Genomic DNA, 20176 nt, shown 5'->3' on the forward strand with positions numbered 1-20176 from the left:
TATCTTTAAAGTAAGTTCTAAGGTATATTGATTATGTATATTGTTCTGAAAATCAATGAATTAGAGGGTTAAACTGATGTTTATGTCAACCACTTGTTTGTGTCATAAAGCTTAAAATCCAGAAAGATCCAAATCAATAGCATTCTTAATTCATTTCTTCTAAACTCAGAAGATGTTTTAGTAAGGCAGTCACAAAACAAATAAAAACCTATTTGCTAATCAATCGTATTATCTGTCGAACTTGAAATCAATATATTTACAGGATTGAATACTGTCTGGGAGGAGCTAATCTCATTTTGCTAAAGTCCCAAACATTGGTTATCAAATTTTATTTCCCCCAAATGACCACCCTTTTATTGTCCATTGAACAAGTATTTGACTTCTCATCCTATTCCAATTAGAAATGTATTGATCTTTTAAAGATGGGGGCTGAGAACGGCCAATATTTTGGTGACAGGTTGGCCTCCAAAATCAAAGGTCAAAGACTGAAAAGCAACTATACTTGTATGATTTTGATTGATATTATTGGAAAAATTTATTAATTCATATGTTCATGTGAGACAAAAAACCCCCATAATAATGGAATAATGCCATGAGAAGAAAAAAAATCTTTGAGTTTCATACCTATTTATTTGTAGCTTTGGATGTAATGAAATCTGAAGAATATGGTGCAAAATTGTTTGATACCATTCTTCTCACAACATGCACAAAAACTGAAGCAAAGATCACCTCAAGAGAAAACAATAGGAGAAAAAGCTCTGGAGATATAAGGATTAAATTGAGTCCCAATCTTTTGGTTGCCATTTTGCTTCTTGGACTTGGTGAATACCAATAAATGAATGATGATATAATTCTTATTCTTCCCTTTCATGATGACAGGCTCTGCTACCGGATCTGACCCATCCCCAGTCCTCTCATTCTCTGACTACATCAGCCGTATGGAGGAAGACCCAGACAACATGGTAGCCTTCGACAAGGGAGAAGACCTCGCCTACTGCCGCATCCTCATCATCGATGACTCCCTCTACGAAGAGGATGAGACCTTCCAAGTCAAGCTCAGCAACCCAATGGGTGGCAGGATCGGAAACCCCTCAGCAATCAATGTTATCATTGCTGGCGATACCGATGATGGTAAGTATCTGCATGGAACATATACCTGCTTTATATTACTCATACAGAGTATTGACAGTCAAAAGAAACATGGGTTCAACTGGACAAATGAAAGAGAAACAAAGAAAGACATTGAGAATATGAACTTAAAAATAAAACAAAATATCTGAGCATCAAAATGACAAATGATTAACTTAATCACTCAAGAAAAAAAATCAACATTAAGCTAGTAAAAATAGAACACCTTTTTACAATTTTCTGTTTTGCTACACTTTAATAAAAATTAGAGTAGGCCTATATTTTTTCCACTTTCCTCATGACATTGCGTGGAATAACCTGTTAGCAACAGTGAAATGAGGGATTTTCTAAGTTTGAAATCTTCACATATGTTAACATTTCTCTGATGGGATATCATTCCATATTGACAGGATAAAAGTCTTTACCTTAATGTTGAAAGATCTCGTTTGATCATGAGAAGTGATTTTAGGGAGAAAACTATGAAAACATGGGCTGCGTTCAGAGGGCAATCTCCGACTTCCAACCTGGTTCCAAAATGAAAGCCAGGCGCACATTATGTATTGGATCCTGACTCGCCATGACAACATAACACAATCCACATGTTAGGGAACAACATTCATGTTGTGTGGAGGCCCTCATGTGTCACGATTCCACCAACGGCAACCTGCAAGGCTCAATGTGGGGTTGTCAAAATATGAGTCGGCCACCGCTCATGACGCAGGATAGGAATAATTAGACTGACGCGCTGACGCGCTCACAGCAATATGGGTCCGTGAGGTAATATTTATAAGGGCTTTGCAACATAAGGGTCCAAACTTGTTCACACGTTTATTATCTTCCTCATATTAGTTACAATATATCCCATGAATCAAATACATGTACATACAATCGAAGTGACACATTGTGATTTGCCCCCTTTTGGATACAAGGATAAAGTCAAATCAAATATTCAATAATTTTAACTTTTTGTTCAATAAAGTCAATATAGAACAATTATATAATGACAATTAGTAATCTATGATGTTAAACCTACCATTAAATTCAGATTAAAGTTCACAAATTATTGAAGTTCAAATAAAACAAAGACAAATTTAAAATTTTTACAAGTAGATTAATAAAATCATATAGGACTGTAAGTTTTTGACTGAGGAAGAAGAGTTGGATTACGAAATAAGAAGTTTGATATCTGTATTAGGCCAGAGTAAAAAAGAAAAAATGATATCCACGTGTCTTAAATGTAAAAAAATACAGTTTATGGAGGATGTCAACACTTAGATGTGGCAGAATACAATAATTATCCATTGCTGAATTCTTTGAATTCAAGTAAGTTTTAAAAGTAACAAATTGGAACTGATTAATTTCACATGTAGGAAATACACATACCCTTGACATTGTTTTTCTTGTTACAAATTATTCTTTTGAAATAGGTTAAAGGTGATTGAAAGATTTAAACACGTTGGTCAAATACAGCATCCCCCTGACACCCGCTTAATAATAGAAAAAGTGTTTCTAATTTGGGCTTTATGACAGAGAAGGGAATTCAGTATGAGGGATAATCTGCTGCCGCTGGTGACCCTTTAATGCTTCCCCCATCAGAAAGCCATTGTCCCTTCTATCAATCCTATGGATATTTCCATATATTTCATGGCCAGCCACAGGTCTAGCCTGTATTATTGCCCCTTCCCCTGTAATGGCATTGGAAGTTGAAGTTGAGTGACCTCTAAGTTGCAGAGAACAGAAGTGTGACATCAAAAAGTTTTGCCCCACAAGTTATAAAGGCTCAATTTACATGACTCATGAAAAAGGAATTTTAAAAATGACCCCTGAATACAAATGATTATAATTTTTCACCTTTTATTGGTTTATGAAAATAAAAGATTGATTGATTTTTTATTATTAAGCTAATATTATAAAACTTGCCTCAAATGAATTATTTTTAAGTTCTCCACTAAACAATCACTTTGCTGTAATGGAAACTGCTAAGGGTGACGTTCATTCTTTCTAAGAAAGTTGTCAGACTGATATGGAATAGGAGACCAGAATTAAAAAAAAAATGGCAGTCCCATTCCTTTCAAGCATTATATGACAGAAAATACTGCTGGTATAGAAACTCAAATCATTTTGTAAAGTAATACCAAGCAGCTATATTCAAAAAAATGTTGGTATACCAAGTCTAATTAAACAGGATCATGAAATAAGTATAAAATGGGCCTTCCTAACAAAAATACCAACCACTGAGGTCTTACTCCCTGAACAAATAGACTTCATTCAAGATGATAAAAATCAAGCATATTCAGTCCTTTTAAAAAGAATAATACTTGGAACAAAAGGTCCATTTATACAACACTCTAGAAACACTTTCTGCATTGACTTGGTCTATAATAACACACATGCTTTCTCCTCCAATGCTAACCCACAAATCTATCATCAGAACCAGCTCTGTTTATTGCCCAAAGAACATGAACTCCCATACCTCTCCTCATTGTTTATTTTCATGCTGTCTCTTCAGTTAATGGGCCAGACACCCTACCTGCCTTTATTGCTGGAGCCCCTCAGGTCATTCTTAAGGTGAAAGGTCATAGAAGGTCATTTGGTAGCTCTACATTCCCACTTGGGTTCAGAAACATAAGGAATGGCATGATATATATCTCCAAAATGAGCAATTCGATTTGATTTTATAAGATGTTGAGATGTGAATTATAATTTCAAATTACCCTTTTTCGAAACAGGCCTTCCTTCGTTTTTTTTTTCAATTTCCTGATTTTCGAATTTATTTGAAATGATCACAGGTTAGGACAATTTGAAGATGCGCAATATTACTGAGATTAAATTGGTATCCATAACAATTCTAATGAGTACGTCTTATTAGGTACATTGGTTAGTATTTCAGTGTTTATAAATCAATTGAATTTACAGATAAAATGCTTTTGCAGAAAACAAAAACTTGTGATCACAAATTTCTTTTCACAAGCAAGAAAATAAATCATCACACTGTTATTTTGACACTTTGTTCATTCATTATTTGTACAACTCTGAATTATCATCACAGCTACACAAATAGCTGATCTTTGTTTTTGCTCCCCAAATAACATTGCTTGTCGTGACGAAAACCTTCCTGTCAGCTTCCCGATAAAAGTCTGCATCAGCCGGTTGCTTGCCGGTGATGACTGCATGAATAACAAGTGCAAGATATCCACATAGCGTTGTAGACAGATGGAAAGATAGAAGAATAAAAAAAAAATATATTAAGGGAAAGGCACGTGAGCAAAAGCTACCAACCTGCAAGAGGTCAAAAGGAGAAGAAAAAAAATTAAAAGTGGTCAATAGTCGAAACATCCTTGTGCATTTCCCCTCCTGAAATTACCCCGTTAATTCAAGGTGAATTTGTTTAAGTTGGAGAGTTAATGAATAGATGAAAGGTATCGTTTGTATTTTGCCTTTCCTATTTCAAAATGGAAGCACTGAATTGCAGGAAGCAATAATATTTTCTTTTCAGCTTCTGCAGGTTTCTCTTGCACGCTTGAAAAGAATAATATTCAATAAAATCAAATTTATGAGTTGTGCTTCTTTGTAGAGAAAAAAAATCAAATCACCATTAAGCTTAGAATAACTTAGAGTACAGATAAATATGATAGGTTTTAATTTATTTGTTCATGGGTTAAGGACTTTCTCATATGAATCATGAATGTTTAAGTGATTGATGAAGCCATTTCTACCACTGGTCAATCAACTTTATATCTGAAATTAACATCTGAGAACCAATCACCCTACATTTGCCAGACATGTCATGGTAAAAATCATTTTGTGAAAATATTCCTTGTTTAACTGGATCTACCTTTCAAAAGCTTTTTTGAAAAAGTATGAAGAAATAGAATCACTTTTATGTTGTTAGAATCATAAACACGAGTTGACAGTCAGAAGTGAGCTGGTGCATCATATTTATTCAGATTTTGAAATTTGCTTCTTGTAAATGATCAGGGATCTTTGAAAATGGAAGACTAAATTCAAAATTTATTTCTTTAAAAAACAGACAAGCCATGCTTTGATTAAAAAAGATAAAATGAAGACTAACTGTAAGAAGATACGGTAGCAAAATACTCCTGTCAAATTTCACATCCAAAAACACAATTTGTGAAGACTCGACCTGAAAAAGCGAGCATCCTTGTCCCCTGGGCATGATGTGAATTTCCTCGTCCGATTCGCTCATCTTCCCTAATCCTTTGAATGATGCTTTCCTTCCTCAAATTGACTACTTTTTGTGACATCGTCATGGAGATGGGAGCTGAAATTGACAGTTACAAATACACCCATGTCTAGCACGGAAATTGGCAAGTTAAACTTTTCTTTGGAACCCTCTCTCACTTTGTTGATCCATGATATAATCTTCAAAGCATTTACAGAGAACATCCCAAACAAAATTGTCTTTAGGTATTTGTGAGTAGGCACATCACCATTTATCCCTCCTACACGCTTGTCTCCCCCTTTGAACATCAATTAACGTTTGAGGCACATCTGTCAAACTATAAACATTTTACCAAAGCAACATGCATATGTAAACACTTCTAGCCCTTAAATCGTCAAGTTGATGATTCCTTAAATGATAGATAATATCATTCAAAAGTCAATATAAGCAAAGCTTTTGGATTGTCATTGGTTCCCTGAAAAATATTGCCTATTGGCCTGGGTTAAATTGTGGCACAACCGCCTCCACCAGGCCACTTCACCAGGCCACCTTCCCCCTCCTCCAGTCTGCATGCAACTTCATAACAACGAAAAATATCCTTGATGATTCATAAATGCTTTTCTTCCACCCCTTCACATAAATGAAAACTTCCTCTTGATTCTTTTTCTCTCAACCCCCACCCCCCTCTATTCATCATGTCTACCTTTTGGGTTCAATAGTTTCATTTATTTGCCCTTGAACATGAAATAAATCACACAGAGTTATTCATAACCTGAACTCTTTAACCGCCACACCAAACCTTCGACAGTGACACCTACAGACAGTAGCCCCAGTAGCATAACCTTTGAGAGACTCCCCAACTCAAGCTGGGGAGCCTTGGGCGCCATTTCCCCCTCAAGATCCCTTTTAAGTCACTTATTCATTCTGTTTGAACAAGGTCTTAGTATCAAGCAAAATCTTTTGACATTTTGCAGTTGAAGAGGAGAGATATTATATGCAGCAGGGGAAGCAACAAGGGAGATAAGCTAGGATTGTTATCTCAATGTAAATCCTCCTATATCAACAGATTGTAAGAAATATACTTGTTTACATAGTCCATTTTCATATTTTCAAAGGAAATCATAGTCTCCTGAAATGCAATAGGGCATCGATTTCCAAACACTGAACAAGGTAGTAATCATTTTTGGATTTGAATAATCATATGTTTTCATATTTCTATCTTCCTTATAAAACTGGAAAGATTGCAATACGTTTCAATGAAGATTAAAAAGATTCATTTCACAAATTAAGTGAATTCAACAAATTTTGTAGGGAGTATGTACATGAAAACATCATTTATATATATCATCATCAATGCATCAATTCCAAACAAAACACAAGCAGTATGGTAAAAAGGGCTAGATTATGAACAATAGTGAAATGAATACCACAGCAAATGATACTTTACGCGGCAAAATTCTACAAGTGGGATCGCTTCACAAAGTCTCTTTTTCAGTTTAATGACATAACCACTATATGTATGTCTGAAGTAGATCACACTCAACCCAAATTGGTAATGGCTTTTGGTTCTGACAATGAACTTATCATTCAAGATCTGTCAGATCTATTCCAAATCAAGGACCCTTGGTAACCACTTCCAGAGGAGGAGGAGGGGGGGGGGGGGGTGTTGGAGGGTTCTTCCAACCAGCCAGTGTCCCAAATTAGTTTATCTGCCCTAAAAATCGCATCGCATTAGGCATTGGTAATAAGTTCTGCAGTCCTTTTCAATCAGTTATTTGAGGGGGTGATTGGGGTCCATAGGGGCTCATTCCCACCTTCATCACACCTACTGCTATGAACTTTGACCTTGCTAGTTGACCCCGTGTCGCATCCCAGCTTGTCTGCTCACTCAGTGATGAGATGAAAAGGATAAAGAGCGTTGGGAAAAGAGTTTCAAGCAAGTACATTTTGCATTATTTAACTCGATGCAGTTTCTACATTACCATTAGATAGAGACAGATGTTGATAGGAAATACACCGGTCATAAATTGTTTTTAAAATATTAAGTTTTCCAAAGCAGAAACAATTTTTTTTTTCTTCACAGAATACACAAAACAATATTTCCAGGTGACAGGAAATCCTTGAAATTGGTTTACACAAACACATTCGATTCATCATGCATGAAATTCAATGACAGATTAAGAGAAGGAAAACTTTGATCAACAATTTTTTTTCACCATTGATCTGATAATATGACCTTGTACTGAGAACAAGGTATCTCTTTGCAATATTATGATAGAAATCCAGGACAAAAGTGTATCCCCAATCTTCTGGCCCTTGGTATTTTGGGAAACCTCCACATTGGTAACCAAATTCCTTCTTCAAGAGACCTAAATACTAAAGAAATAAACACTTAAGATTCATGATCCTTACAAGATATATCCTTCATGCTATTCCTTAACAGAAACCTGTTGATCTATGAGGACATTATAATCTAAACTTGAGTCTCAAGTCTGATTTACGGCATGGAGGTTGATACATTTTGCAGACACTTGTTAGATAGTTTACAAAATCCACCTTGACACTTGAAGAAGATTCAGTTTCGTTCTGGAATCTTTTCTCCATCATGCTTAAACTATTAGGTCGATTTTGGACATACAAATTGATTCGTCAGTGTGGTTGACATTGACTATTCCAGGTGTCAAATGTGAAAAACTGTTGGTGCATCTGTAAAGTACATTGGTTTTTACTTTTTGCTTTTAAGATCCATATTTAAAATCTGAACTCTCTTTGACATGGCTTTATTCTCATGTTTTCTGTGCCTCTATGTCTGACTGTCTCTCCGTCTGTATTGCTTTGTGTGTTGTCACTTTGCTCTCTCTTACTTTATTCTCTCTGCATTTCCCTTCTCTGTCTTTTTACATGTTGTAGCTCAACAATCTGTCTTTCTGTCTGTCTCTATCTCTCCACATGTAAGTCTAGACATCGGCATACATTGCTTCGCATCTACCTACCAAGTCCTGACTCTAATTTACATTGGCAGTTCCTATAGTCCTGTCCACTTGCTACCCACCACTTTGTTTGCATTTAATTTCTAGACATGTATTGGTGACTGTCATACGAAGGTCAAAGTCCCATTATGATTATGACTAATTTGGCCTGAAACAAATTGGATTATTTGATGGGAAATAGGTCATAAAGCTTGTCAAAAATGCTCTTGAAACAAGTGGACAGAGAGCTTTGTATGTAACATTCACCTCAGACCTCGCTATAAAGCAGATTTGGTTGGGAATTTAAATAAACTACCAAAATCTTTCCAAACATAAAAATCATATTGTTTGCATATTTCATTTATTTTCTTAGAATGAGAGAGAAGTAATAGAAACAAAACAATGCAAAGGATATAGTACAACTCCAAACGTGAAAATGTATGTGTTTTTTTTGCATATTTGTTCTGGATTTTTTTGTAAATCTACAGGAATGAGAAGATAGGAAAGATTTTATTTCAGATTAGTTCTTGTTCTACCCCATGCTCTCCACTTCCAATATAGGCTAACTCTTTGAGGAAATGTTAAAGTTGATTATTTGAAGATTCTATTTCCATACTTTAAGATGCAGAGTGACTTTGAGCCACAAAACACACAAAAAATTGAGCACAAAACACAAAGATTTAGGCCCAGTCACAAGTCCATTGTATTATTTTGAAGGAATATCAATGCCCGGTCACCTACACTTGTTTGTTGTTTGTGTTTTGTTTATGTAAGGTACTCCATCGTGAAGTGGTGCACACTCTTTCAGTCTTTATGTCTCATTTCTGTGGATGTGACTTTCAATAGTAATGGGCATGAATACTGAACAGTGTCGGGAGGTTCAAAGTAGCATTGTGGTTTTCTTTCCAGAACAAAAATAAAAGTTTCTTGAAAAAAAAAAAATGTTTGCACAGGGGTGGCTGGTGAAGAGAGGGAACAAAGAATCCAGAAACCTTGCAAAATATTGGCAGTAATGAGTTGACCATGCCTACAAAAGATAGGTGTGCATTTTGAGGCTTTAGTCAGTGCAAAGAAACAATCGGAAGTGTTCTGAATTGCCAAAATAAGCAAGAGAAATGGCACACAAATACCAGAATATAGCTTTTTTTACCAACATGTAGCTTTGTAACTTAGTGAAAAAAAATGAACTGAATGTGCCCTATATTGTAATTTTTATTAATATTGTCATCATAATACATTATTTGGTGGATTGAATAATGACTGTGCACATTTAAAATGTAATTTCCCATCATCTAGGTTATACTTAAATGCAATGATTTTTGTTTCATCTATATGACTTCTATGATAATCTAAAGAGTATGCAAGAGTGCATCTCAAGTTCAAAACCCCTAACATTGCACACAAATACGGAGCACATGGGCGGTATGTTTGTAACTTGATATGATACCGTTCTCTCATCCCTTCATAAAGTCAAGAAATTTGATTATTTTTACAGGGAGCTGGAAGTATGTAGGGGTCCTTTTTTGGGGTTCCAGGTGGATGAATTTCAAATAATGAGGTTCCCCCCATACCTTAACCCCCATCGGGTTTAGAATCCTAGGGAGGATGCCTGCCAACCTGTTTAACATTTTATTGGAATAAGGGAGAACATTGTCCTCCTGAAAATAGGATGATGTAGGTTTAATTGGGACCAGAACTACATAATGTTTCCCTCAGGGGTTCAGGGGCCCCCATTAAGAGCACATAACATGCACATTCATCTTGGCTCCTCAAAGTGAAATTAGGTGTTCTTCCTAAAGGTTTGGTCCAAATTTGTTCTAGATTTCAATTCAGATTATTCAACCTTCAAATGTTGTTACATTCTCCCAATTTGATGATATCATGTGTGGTCTATTAAATTGATATAAAGCAAATTTTTGAATGGAAATCTTTTAAACCTGTATAATTTAGCCTTACTCATTTTAAGTAATTTTGGATAATCTATCCCTACACTGTAATAGTAAACATTAACAGTCATTGTAACCACAAACTCTATTATGTCTTTAAATTGTGATAAAAGTGTTAATATAATGGCTTTCACAAATAATATGTCATCCAGAATGCAGAGGAATGCATTGAAAAGACACTTTAGGAGATATAAAACCTTGCAACTAAATCCATAAATCATCCATGTTCACAAAATTCCTATCAGAAACTGAATAATATCTCCTTTGTGACAAATTGAGCAGACACAAACAGTTATTGTGTTAGTCATTGATATAGATAGGCCTGTCACAATGTACAAAACCTGATGGAGACCTAGAGATTTTGTAACCCCTTTTATTTGGGTAATTCTATGACTGGCATCATGTTGGTGACCTCCTTTAATAGATGACCTAATGACATTGCATTCAGTCATCTGTAGAGTCTCTGCTGGACTTTGATGTAGATTTGGTGTAAATTGGCAGTGCAAAGCTGCCCATTTCATCAATGCCTACACATTCAGCCTACTTAAAATACATATTACATCACACTTTAATATATCATGCTGTTTTATGAAGTGAAAGCTTTGTGTGGCTGTTACTTTATTTTTCTTTTTCATCTTTGCCCCCAAATGAGCAACTTCTTGACAGTAGGGAACATGACCCACCCCCTCCAAAAGACTAAAGGGCCCCCTCTAATGGTCAAGTTGTGAATAGGCAGGAAACCATCTGTAACCAATCCAGTCTCCTCTAAAATAAACTTGTTTCCTTTATACTCCCTCTCTCACTTCAACCCCCTCTTCCTTTCCCCTATCCCTGACCCCATCAAGTAGTCTTGGCAAATAAGCTCAATTTAAAAATGAATTGTGAAATGCTTATTACCAGAGTAATAAACACAACATAGAATTAATTTCATCAAGCACCTTGAACTAAATAAATTTATTAATTCAGATACATCCAATGCTTTTCATTGTGATTTAGTAGTTTATGAAAAGTATTTGTCAGGCAGTATCGAAGTAAGATATTGCACATATGTTATTATACTTGTACCAGAAAACAGCAAAATGTAAAAACCCTATTAACCTGCTGAGGTCAAATTCTTAATTTGCCAATTAAAAATGTTTAAGCTAGTATTAGATTTTGAAAGAGGAAGGGGGAGCAGACGTATGGGGTTTGGTTGAGGCAAACTCCTGATGTTATCCCGAAATTAGACCTTTCCTAGATGAGCTTCGTAAAAATTTGGGTTAATTAATCCAATAGCCGAGTCAGGTGATAACTGCTTCTATCGGTCTAATTCTGAGCCAATGTGGATGCATACATTCACAATATTGGTAAACATATTTGAATTATCACCTCATAACACCTTGGGTGTTCAATTATGCAATGTTGTTAGTTTATTCTTATTGCCAATATATGAGCTATTCTGAATTGTAAATAGTAAGCAACAAAAAATTAAAGAAATTGTTGCCTATTAGGAAGATGCAAAACATTGACAGTATAATCATCAAGTCCATGAACACAAAGGTAAACAATTAGTGTGATAGTCATATGTTTTTATATCAATGTCATCTTGAAAATGTTCAGAAGTCAGTCATTCAATTGATAAACATGGTTGTGAATTGTAACTGCAGAATTTATTTTCAGAGGCTAAATGTACACATGAATATTGTAGAGCAGATATATAAAAAGGGGATATATTTTAGTCCTCACATTTTCAATAACATAATGTTCATTGAAAATGGAGGACAAACACATCCATACACATAGATATCAATAGTATCTAAAACAATTTCTTTAGGAACAACTTTAAGATTGTTTAGGTTATTCAGTTTATTTGCAATAATTACAAACTTGTATGTCATATGAGTCTTGTCTTGGACAATTTTAAGAGGATAACCATTACATTGAATGTCTATGGTTGATTAATCAAAACCCTACATCAACACCCCCTACCTAGACAAATAGTTATTTGACACCTAGAAAATAATTATGATCAATGAAGTTACTAATGATTCACTTGGTATTAAAGCCAAAAATTTGCATTTACACTCTCTTCCCAATGACAAATTAAAGCTGAGAAAAAAGGATCTATTTATAAAGTAGTTGTGCTAAAAATTACCTGCTTTTCCAATTTAAAGATTGAAATTGATCCCAGACTAAATAATGGCCCCTTGGCAAGTTGAATACTCCTAAAATCTACAACTGTTGGCAATTATTTACTTAGGGTTTGTTAATTTTTCCAACTGAACTGAAGCCTGTATAACTAAAAAGAGGTGATTTGCAAAGATCTTTTGCTTTCAAATCAAAAGGAAGACCCACCAATAATGATTCCTTTCTTTGCCTCATAGGATTTGTTTATATCTAAGGGATAATAATAATTAGTGGTCCCCTGGCTATGATTTTGTGTTAGTCAATATAGAAACACAAAAGCAAAAGCAGAAAATCAGTGTTGATTCAAATTGGCAACCCTTCAAATGTGGAGTGTGATTAATCAGCCAATTAAATATTTTAAGGGGAAGCCATTTTGTGGAAATGAAATAGGGGGGGGGGGCTCTATGTGATTTTTAAAAGCACATGTTAGGTCTTAGAAAGGTGTTTTTTTTACAGTTTAGAAAACATTTTGGTAATTTCTATATTGGCCTGCTTGTTTGCAAATCCATAAATGTCTATGCCATGTCAATAAATTTGATCCACATGTTTTCTTTTCTTATCACCTTACTGCACACACAAACAGATCAGTTCAAATCATTATTAGTTACAAGCATATAACATTGTTAATAGAAAAAAATCAAAACACTTGTTGCTGTTTTATGACACTGTTGATTTAAGATATTATCATGAATATCACTTCGTCCATTGTCTTTTGTCATTTCAATCAATTTATCAAGCGATAAAATCTTGTGAAATCCATACCATGTCAAATTTGGGATCACCTACTCTTTGATGAGCACCTGTGCACTTGTAAGTTATTAATCTCTGAAAACTGTGAGTTGACGTAAATGTGCAATTGAAGCCTTGGTCCCACATATGCCTTTGTACGTTGTCCTTTCAATCAAAATCTCACTGGGAGAGGTCAGTATTGGGTCAGTAAATCTTTGGAATTGATGTAAGAATAATAGTTGAGTGAGATGAGATAGCATACCAGTGAATGGATCGCATCATTGGTGCATGTCATCCCTCTGCTAGAGGCCACTGAAGAGAAACCATTAGCACAAAAAAGGTGGCCTTCTGGCCCAAATTCTGAAATAATGTTAGAGTGAAGTCACTCACAGTTCATCTGAATATTTTATGTGATTCTGATGAAAAGAGGAAGTTATAAGGATAAGAAGAATGGGGTGCAATGCATGGTTTCTGGTTTAATGAATTGGAATGGTCTCTCTCTTCCATGGATGATAAATTTACACCAAAACCCATAATTTTCTCCCTCATTTGATGACATAGAATGCATAAGATAGATTGAAGCTTCAAAAAAGTGTTTTAAACATGTTTTCTAAAAATGAAAGCAACTGTTATATAACAAATCTTTCTTGTAGTGAACATATTATTCTACGTACACCCTCTTTTAAAAGAAAGGTTCAAATATGATTGAATCCTTCTCTATTTTTTTTCTCCAAGAGTATTTGTTTTGTCTATATCATCCATATAGAGTTTACATGTTTAAAATAGTTTGTTTCGTTTCTTTTTATCATGTTAACATTACAATCACATTTTCTGACATCAAGAGATTCAGATAAAAATATGCATGTATTCACATATATTGTCTAGTACAAAATAGAGTAAATGCTGAAAGGTACAAGCAAAAAAGTTCTAATGGAATCATGTTCTTCTTTCATTTTAGTTCCATCATTCTACTTTGGTGAGCCAGAATACAAGGTTGATGAGAATGCTCCATTTGTTGAGGTCACCGTCTTCAGGACAGGAACCGATGTATCCAAGATGGCCTCCGTCACTGTCCGATCCCGTGCCTCCAACCCTGTCTCTGCTGTTGGTGAGTATCCATTGGTTAACCCTTCATAAAACCATTGCTTTTTCGTTATCCATTATGGTATAAGACATGAAAATGATATGTTGCAACAATTTCACTTATACAGTATAAGTATTAGATGTGAAGTTGTGATGGTCACTTGGCTACAATGATATAAAACATCTGCCAACCTGCAAATGTCTTCATAAAGATGTTTATTTAAATAATGTTAACATTCTGATGGTAGTGAAATAGTCCTATGGTTTCAGAGTATTCTATTTTAGAGTCCTTAGGAGTGGTATATATTTTGACATTCTGAAACCTCAGGAGGAGTGAAAGCCTGTTATTCATAGACTATAGAGGGCTTCCTTTTCATTTGAAATGCATCCTGGGAAAAAAATGTTGACATCATTATAATTCCATTACCTGGTTGAGAGCCCACTCCTTAACCCCTTCTCCCATGGGTCATTTTGAAGGATGTAACTTTGGAAAGAAGCTTCATAATGAGATCTAACTTAATGACTTAAATACAGAAAGCCATATTATAGTTTTTAGTTGATAGCAACGCAAACTAATGAGATTGTTTGTTAACTTTAAACGCATCTGCAGGATCATCAAAAATTTACCCTTTTTTGTCCTGTTTATAAGCTTCATTGATCATTAGAACTTTTGAATTGTACTTTCCATATTAAATACGTGATGAATGAGCATTTATATGGGTTTCATGATAAGGGTAAATATCACTTCTGAAAAATAGTGAACAGCATACGTGGCAAGAATACAAAATGCACATTATTTCTCCTTTTGCATAATACCAATTGATAAAGTAAGAGTGCAAGTCTTATTGTTATTACACGATTCCAGACACTCTGCATAGCATCTTCAAAATACTTGCTAAAGTAACAACAGTAGCCCAAAATCCACTAAAGACGAAATCTTTTTGGCTTGAGAGATCTTGGCTTCGAGATCACTTTGAATCAGGGTTGATCTGAAAGTGATTTCCTGCCTAGATTTAAAGGGATTCCCATCACATTATATCATCAAAGAGGGATGTCCAGATCACTATTTCCTTCAATTTTCAATTTTATTCCAAGATGGACATGGTTAGATTGAGGACAAGTGATGCACTGGGATGCATTTTCTAAAAGCTATTTGTCAGTGAGTTTTGCTCACAGCTGTTAGAAGCTCCTGAGATTGTAACCTCTGATTGGTTAAACCAAATTTGTTTTAATTGTTCAATGTCACAAGACATTTTTTTAAAATGCTTTCGTGCCCCTGGTTCTACTCCATTATAAATTTCAAGTGTATAGTATATTGATTGGATAACATGGTACATGGACAGTTGTTGGCTGAATCTAAATTTCTTTCTTTCCCAAATTGATGAACAAATATCCTCGATTATAGAACCATATATTGTATTCTTGGTCAAGTGGGAAATTACTTCATTTATAATTCATAATGTTTATATGAAAAAAAATAATCATGGTGATAATGATAAATACAGACCAAAACTCAACAGAATGGTAGGGTCTAATAGAATATGGCCTTCAAGATTCCTGGGATGACTTGATATAATTTTGTTCATTTCATATCAAATTAATTTCAAGAATGAAGGCATCACTTCCTTTATCATGTTATCCCTTGCCAATAGCCTTCACAACTCAGATACACTGATAATACCTGACAGTTCAGTTCCTTAGTACTAGGGTCTTGACAGACGAGTGCCCCCTCCCATCCACTTTCTGAATTTGGGGCATTTATACTGCTTTATCATGCGATATCTGACTTAAATGCAGAAGCTTGCATATGTCTAGATATTACTGAATATAAATGACAAAATAATATATTTGCCAATTTCATTCATATGGGAATGATATAAGTTACCTGTTTTATATAATGACAATTTATATGTTAAGGTTATGAAGGTTACAATATTTCTCATCTCTTTTGATATTTATAATGATTACCTTACCATCTCATTTTTTATTTCAATTTCCTGCTTCATTGAAAGAAAATTGGTAAAATTACTAATTAATATGCCAGTCTCTCTTTTTATTTCATTGGTATTGTGCTCTACCAGTTATTTAGTATGACGTTGATGCTCTTAGTTCATTAGGGCTTATGCATGAATATGTTGCATGTAGTTTTTTCCCTGATTTTTTTTGGGGGGGTTCATTTCATTTTCATATTGTCTTTCATTTTGCCCACTTTTGTCACTACTATTGTTTTGTTATTACATATTTTTATAAGTGTTGTTTTTGTTGCAATTTTATTGTAAATTTTTTTTTTGCTCATTTTGTCATAATGATAAGGATTTAAGAAAAACTTTCAAGCACTGGGCAATGCATATTATAAGCTTTGAAATCTAGGGGGGGGGGGTGATCATCAAATAATTCCATGTGATATAATGGCTTAATGCCATATGACATTTTGTCATTATGTGGTTTCACACACCTGGGACCTATGTTATCATACTCATTATTACTAACAAGGTGTAATAATTGATGTGATCCATGGAAACAAACATGTGATTGCCCGGAAGCAAATTTGTGGTATCAAGAATCCTATGCCTGATGTTACATGCTCTCAAATAGTAAATTCACCCTGGTCCCAGGTACATGATATCCATGTAGCTTTGAATTAAAGATGAGTAATGCATTGTTAATTAAGAAAACATGTCTAGCAAACCTTCATCCTGATGTCTAATCCATGAGAATCATATTTTTTACAACATACCTGGGAGTGTGTCATGTAGGATTAATCAACACCTGTTCTCCTTACCTCTACTTGACATTTTCCAAAGGTGTTAAAAGGTATTATGTCGTCTTTTAAAAGAATCACATGGGAGTTTAATCTGTACAATTTGAATCATATTCAGAGGTCTACTACTGTATTTTCAAACACTGGTCAGTTTTGACAAAGTTTGATACCACCATGCAATTTGAATTTATTTGGGGGGATTTTTTTTTGTTCTTATTGAATTTGGCCTTCATTTTATATTTTGCAAAGAAAGTCTTTTAAACATTTTCTGTTGTTAATTACAAGGAACCCCCCCCACAGTGACTGTCTATTTATTTTGCTTTGCGTCCATTGTTTACGTGTCAAAATGTTTGGTTGTGAAAGATTCAGAATATGAAACAGGACAGTTGTTAGACAGGCTGCTGATGTTCCTTCATTTAATTTCCTTTTGTTTTCCAAGAAGATTCATGCATGCTTTGTGTTCTAATGTCGCCATTTTGCTGACAGTGTATCATGTGTTAGATTTAGTCAGAATATGGTAGATTAGATTTGTGAATAATAACTTTGAAAGGAATTTCTTCTTTATATTTCAATTTTCAAATGTGTTTTGAAGTTTATTTATGATTGTGTTGGTCATATCTATTCAGTTGTAATCCAATGAATAAATGAGAGATAAAATTTAGTGTTCTTCAGACAAATGATGACATTTGATTATTTTATTTCTTCTGACATTTGATTATTTTATTTCTTCTTTTCAGCTGGTGAAGACTACGCTGGTATCAGCCGCAACCTGGACTTTGCTCCAGGAGTCAACCAGCAGACTGTCAAGGTCTACATCATCGATGACCGTGGTCAGCCCCGTCTTGAGGGACCAGAGACCTTTGAGCTTGTCCTCAACATGCCCATGAACGGTGTCCTTGGAGCCCCATCAAAGACAGTCATCACCATCAATGATACCATCTCTGATCGTAAGTGGAGAGGAATGGGAAGGGGTCACAGAAGATGGGCCGAATGTGTAACAAGGAATAGATAAGAAAGAGTCATTATGGTTAACCAGTTATGGCACAGGACAGTTTATCAGTTGAAGGAGTTGACCATTGGGGGGGGGGAGTCGGAGAAAAGTTATGAGACGGTGAAATTTACTTGTTGTTCTTTCAGGTTACTTCATGTGTAATCAAAGTATTCAGGCTAATTAATGAAGAAAATGACGTTGACTTTTCCTGATCAGTCACCAAAGTACTTGCCTCGCTTCTGATGAAAACAAATATCACTTGTCCAGCCAAGATACCTGTATTCCAGCATGCTACTTGATCAAAACAGTCCCAAGTTTTATCAGGTTGAAAGTGTAGTTGCAAGTATATGAATACTTGCCAGAAATGATCAAACACATTCAAGTTATTCAAACACTGGCAACTGCCCTTTCCTCCCCTCCTAATATTTGTCTTTATTAGATTATGTAATTGCACATATCTGAAAGGCCAGGTGCAATAATGGCGGAGAATCAAGAAAGACAACCTTGTCTTAACTCTTGATGTCTTAAGGCATGAAGCAAAGACAGGCGTCACATCTTAAGTAATGTCAGAAATATGAGGTGTAATACAGGAAATGTTTATTACGCCACATGTTTCTTTTGGATATGCATTAGATAGAGGGAAGGGGGGGAGGTGAGCTGAATGCCACTGTTTTTCAGGTACTTATGATGATTCATGAGTTAGACATAAACACTTGTTGACAGTAGCATCTAGATGATATCTTCAAAGAATGTCAGAGGCATCCATGTTATTTGAAAACCAATATGGGCAGAGAGGATCCAATAGCTCATCTTTATCTCAATTTCTTACTCTAACAATTCCCCAGCCCACACACTATCTCATATCATGTAATTGCAGTCCCCGAAACAACCCTCGGAGACGGAGAGTTCATACAAGAAATTAACCTCAACCACCTAGAATTTTGAGTGGGAGGGGGGTAAACAAGACAGGAGATAATTGGTGGAGAAATTTGAAACAGCTCCAAATTTCCGTCAAAAACATGAAGCAGTCACCTCCTTCCTTCGCAGCCAAACAGTACTTCTATTGGGAACAAATGTGTGACACCTATCATATCGTCCTGAGGGTTAGAATAAGATTTTAACATGAGATGGATAAAGATCTTGACAATGACATGGAACCAGCTTTCTTGATTCTAGTGAAATCCTCACAATCCATTAGGGTATACAGTATTTGAAGAACTATTTAGTCATAGAGCAGTTGGTATGTCACAGACATGTTTTGATATACAGGATTTCCTTCAAATTGCAGGTGCAACTAATTTAGTTACTTTCTGTTTTGAAGTGGAATTTGGGGTAAAATGAGGAATACATACAGGGTAGAAGGGGGTTACAAAGGATATTTTTATGGGTATCTAGTTGTGTTTGCATTTAGGTTATATATTTCAATCAAGCCAACATAATGAAGGCATGTAGATATGTATCAGAGTTTGAGGGTAGTTTATTAATCAAACATGATAGTTTTATAGGCTATTTTTGTCAGGTTGCAATCAAATGATTTTTCATTGTGGGGGATACAGACAATTTAATTTCAACTCGTCACAAAGAGAAGAAAAGTGGCTTCTGTATCATGCAAGCCTTGAATTATTTGAGATGATTATGAAGTAAATACATTTGGTTTTATCTTGATGCTTCCATTAATATTAGTGTTGATCTGCTACCCAAATAAAGTTAACCTCTTGTTAGTAAGAACTTTCCAGACTCTAACAAATCTATGATTTTCCTTTCTCTCCAATTCCAGTGCCCAAGGTTGAATTCAGACACCCAACTTACGAAGTCAACGAGAATGACATCAGAATCACCGCTGAGGTTGTTCGCTCTGGAGATCTGTCTATCGAGAGCTCTGTCCGTTGCTACACCCGGCAAGGATCCGCTCAGGTTATGATGGATTACGATGAGAGACCAAACACCGAGGCTTCCATCATCACCTTCTTGCCTGGTGAGTATGATGATTCAGGGTTCAAACCTCCTCTGGAAAAGTTTATGTAGACACAATGGAAGGACTTTGTTACTACATCATAATGATTGATTTTCTTACAGAAAAATGTTTTGAAAAGTCATAAAACATGCTATTATAAAGACTTAGATCAAGGTGAAAACTTTGATGAACCAGTTTTATTTCTAGAGCAGCTTAAAAGAAAGGTGTAACAATTCTTGTCAACGTTGAACTGGTTTTAGTCTGAA

The 20176-nt window shown here is 35.2% G+C and overlaps 1 protein-coding gene across 1 annotated transcript in view; it reads left to right on the forward strand.

Moving 5' to 3' along the window:
* LOC446166 (embryonic blastocoelar extracellular matrix protein precursor) overlaps positions 1–20176 on the forward strand; it is a 45912-nt gene that overhangs the window by 6881 nt on the left and 18855 nt on the right. The window contains exons 4-7 of the mRNA XM_041605225.1: positions 880–1131; positions 14080–14229; positions 17703–17912; positions 19734–19931. Of these exons, the coding sequence (XP_041461159.1) occupies positions 880–1131; positions 14080–14229; positions 17703–17912; positions 19734–19931 (810 nt within the window). The remainder of the gene's footprint in view (positions 1–879; positions 1132–14079; positions 14230–17702; positions 17913–19733; positions 19932–20176) is intronic.

This window comes from Lytechinus variegatus, chromosome 1 (genome assembly GCF_018143015.1).
Source record: "Lytechinus variegatus isolate NC3 chromosome 1, Lvar_3.0, whole genome shotgun sequence".
Classification (NCBI taxonomy): domain Eukaryota; kingdom Metazoa; phylum Echinodermata; class Echinoidea; order Temnopleuroida; family Toxopneustidae; genus Lytechinus; species Lytechinus variegatus.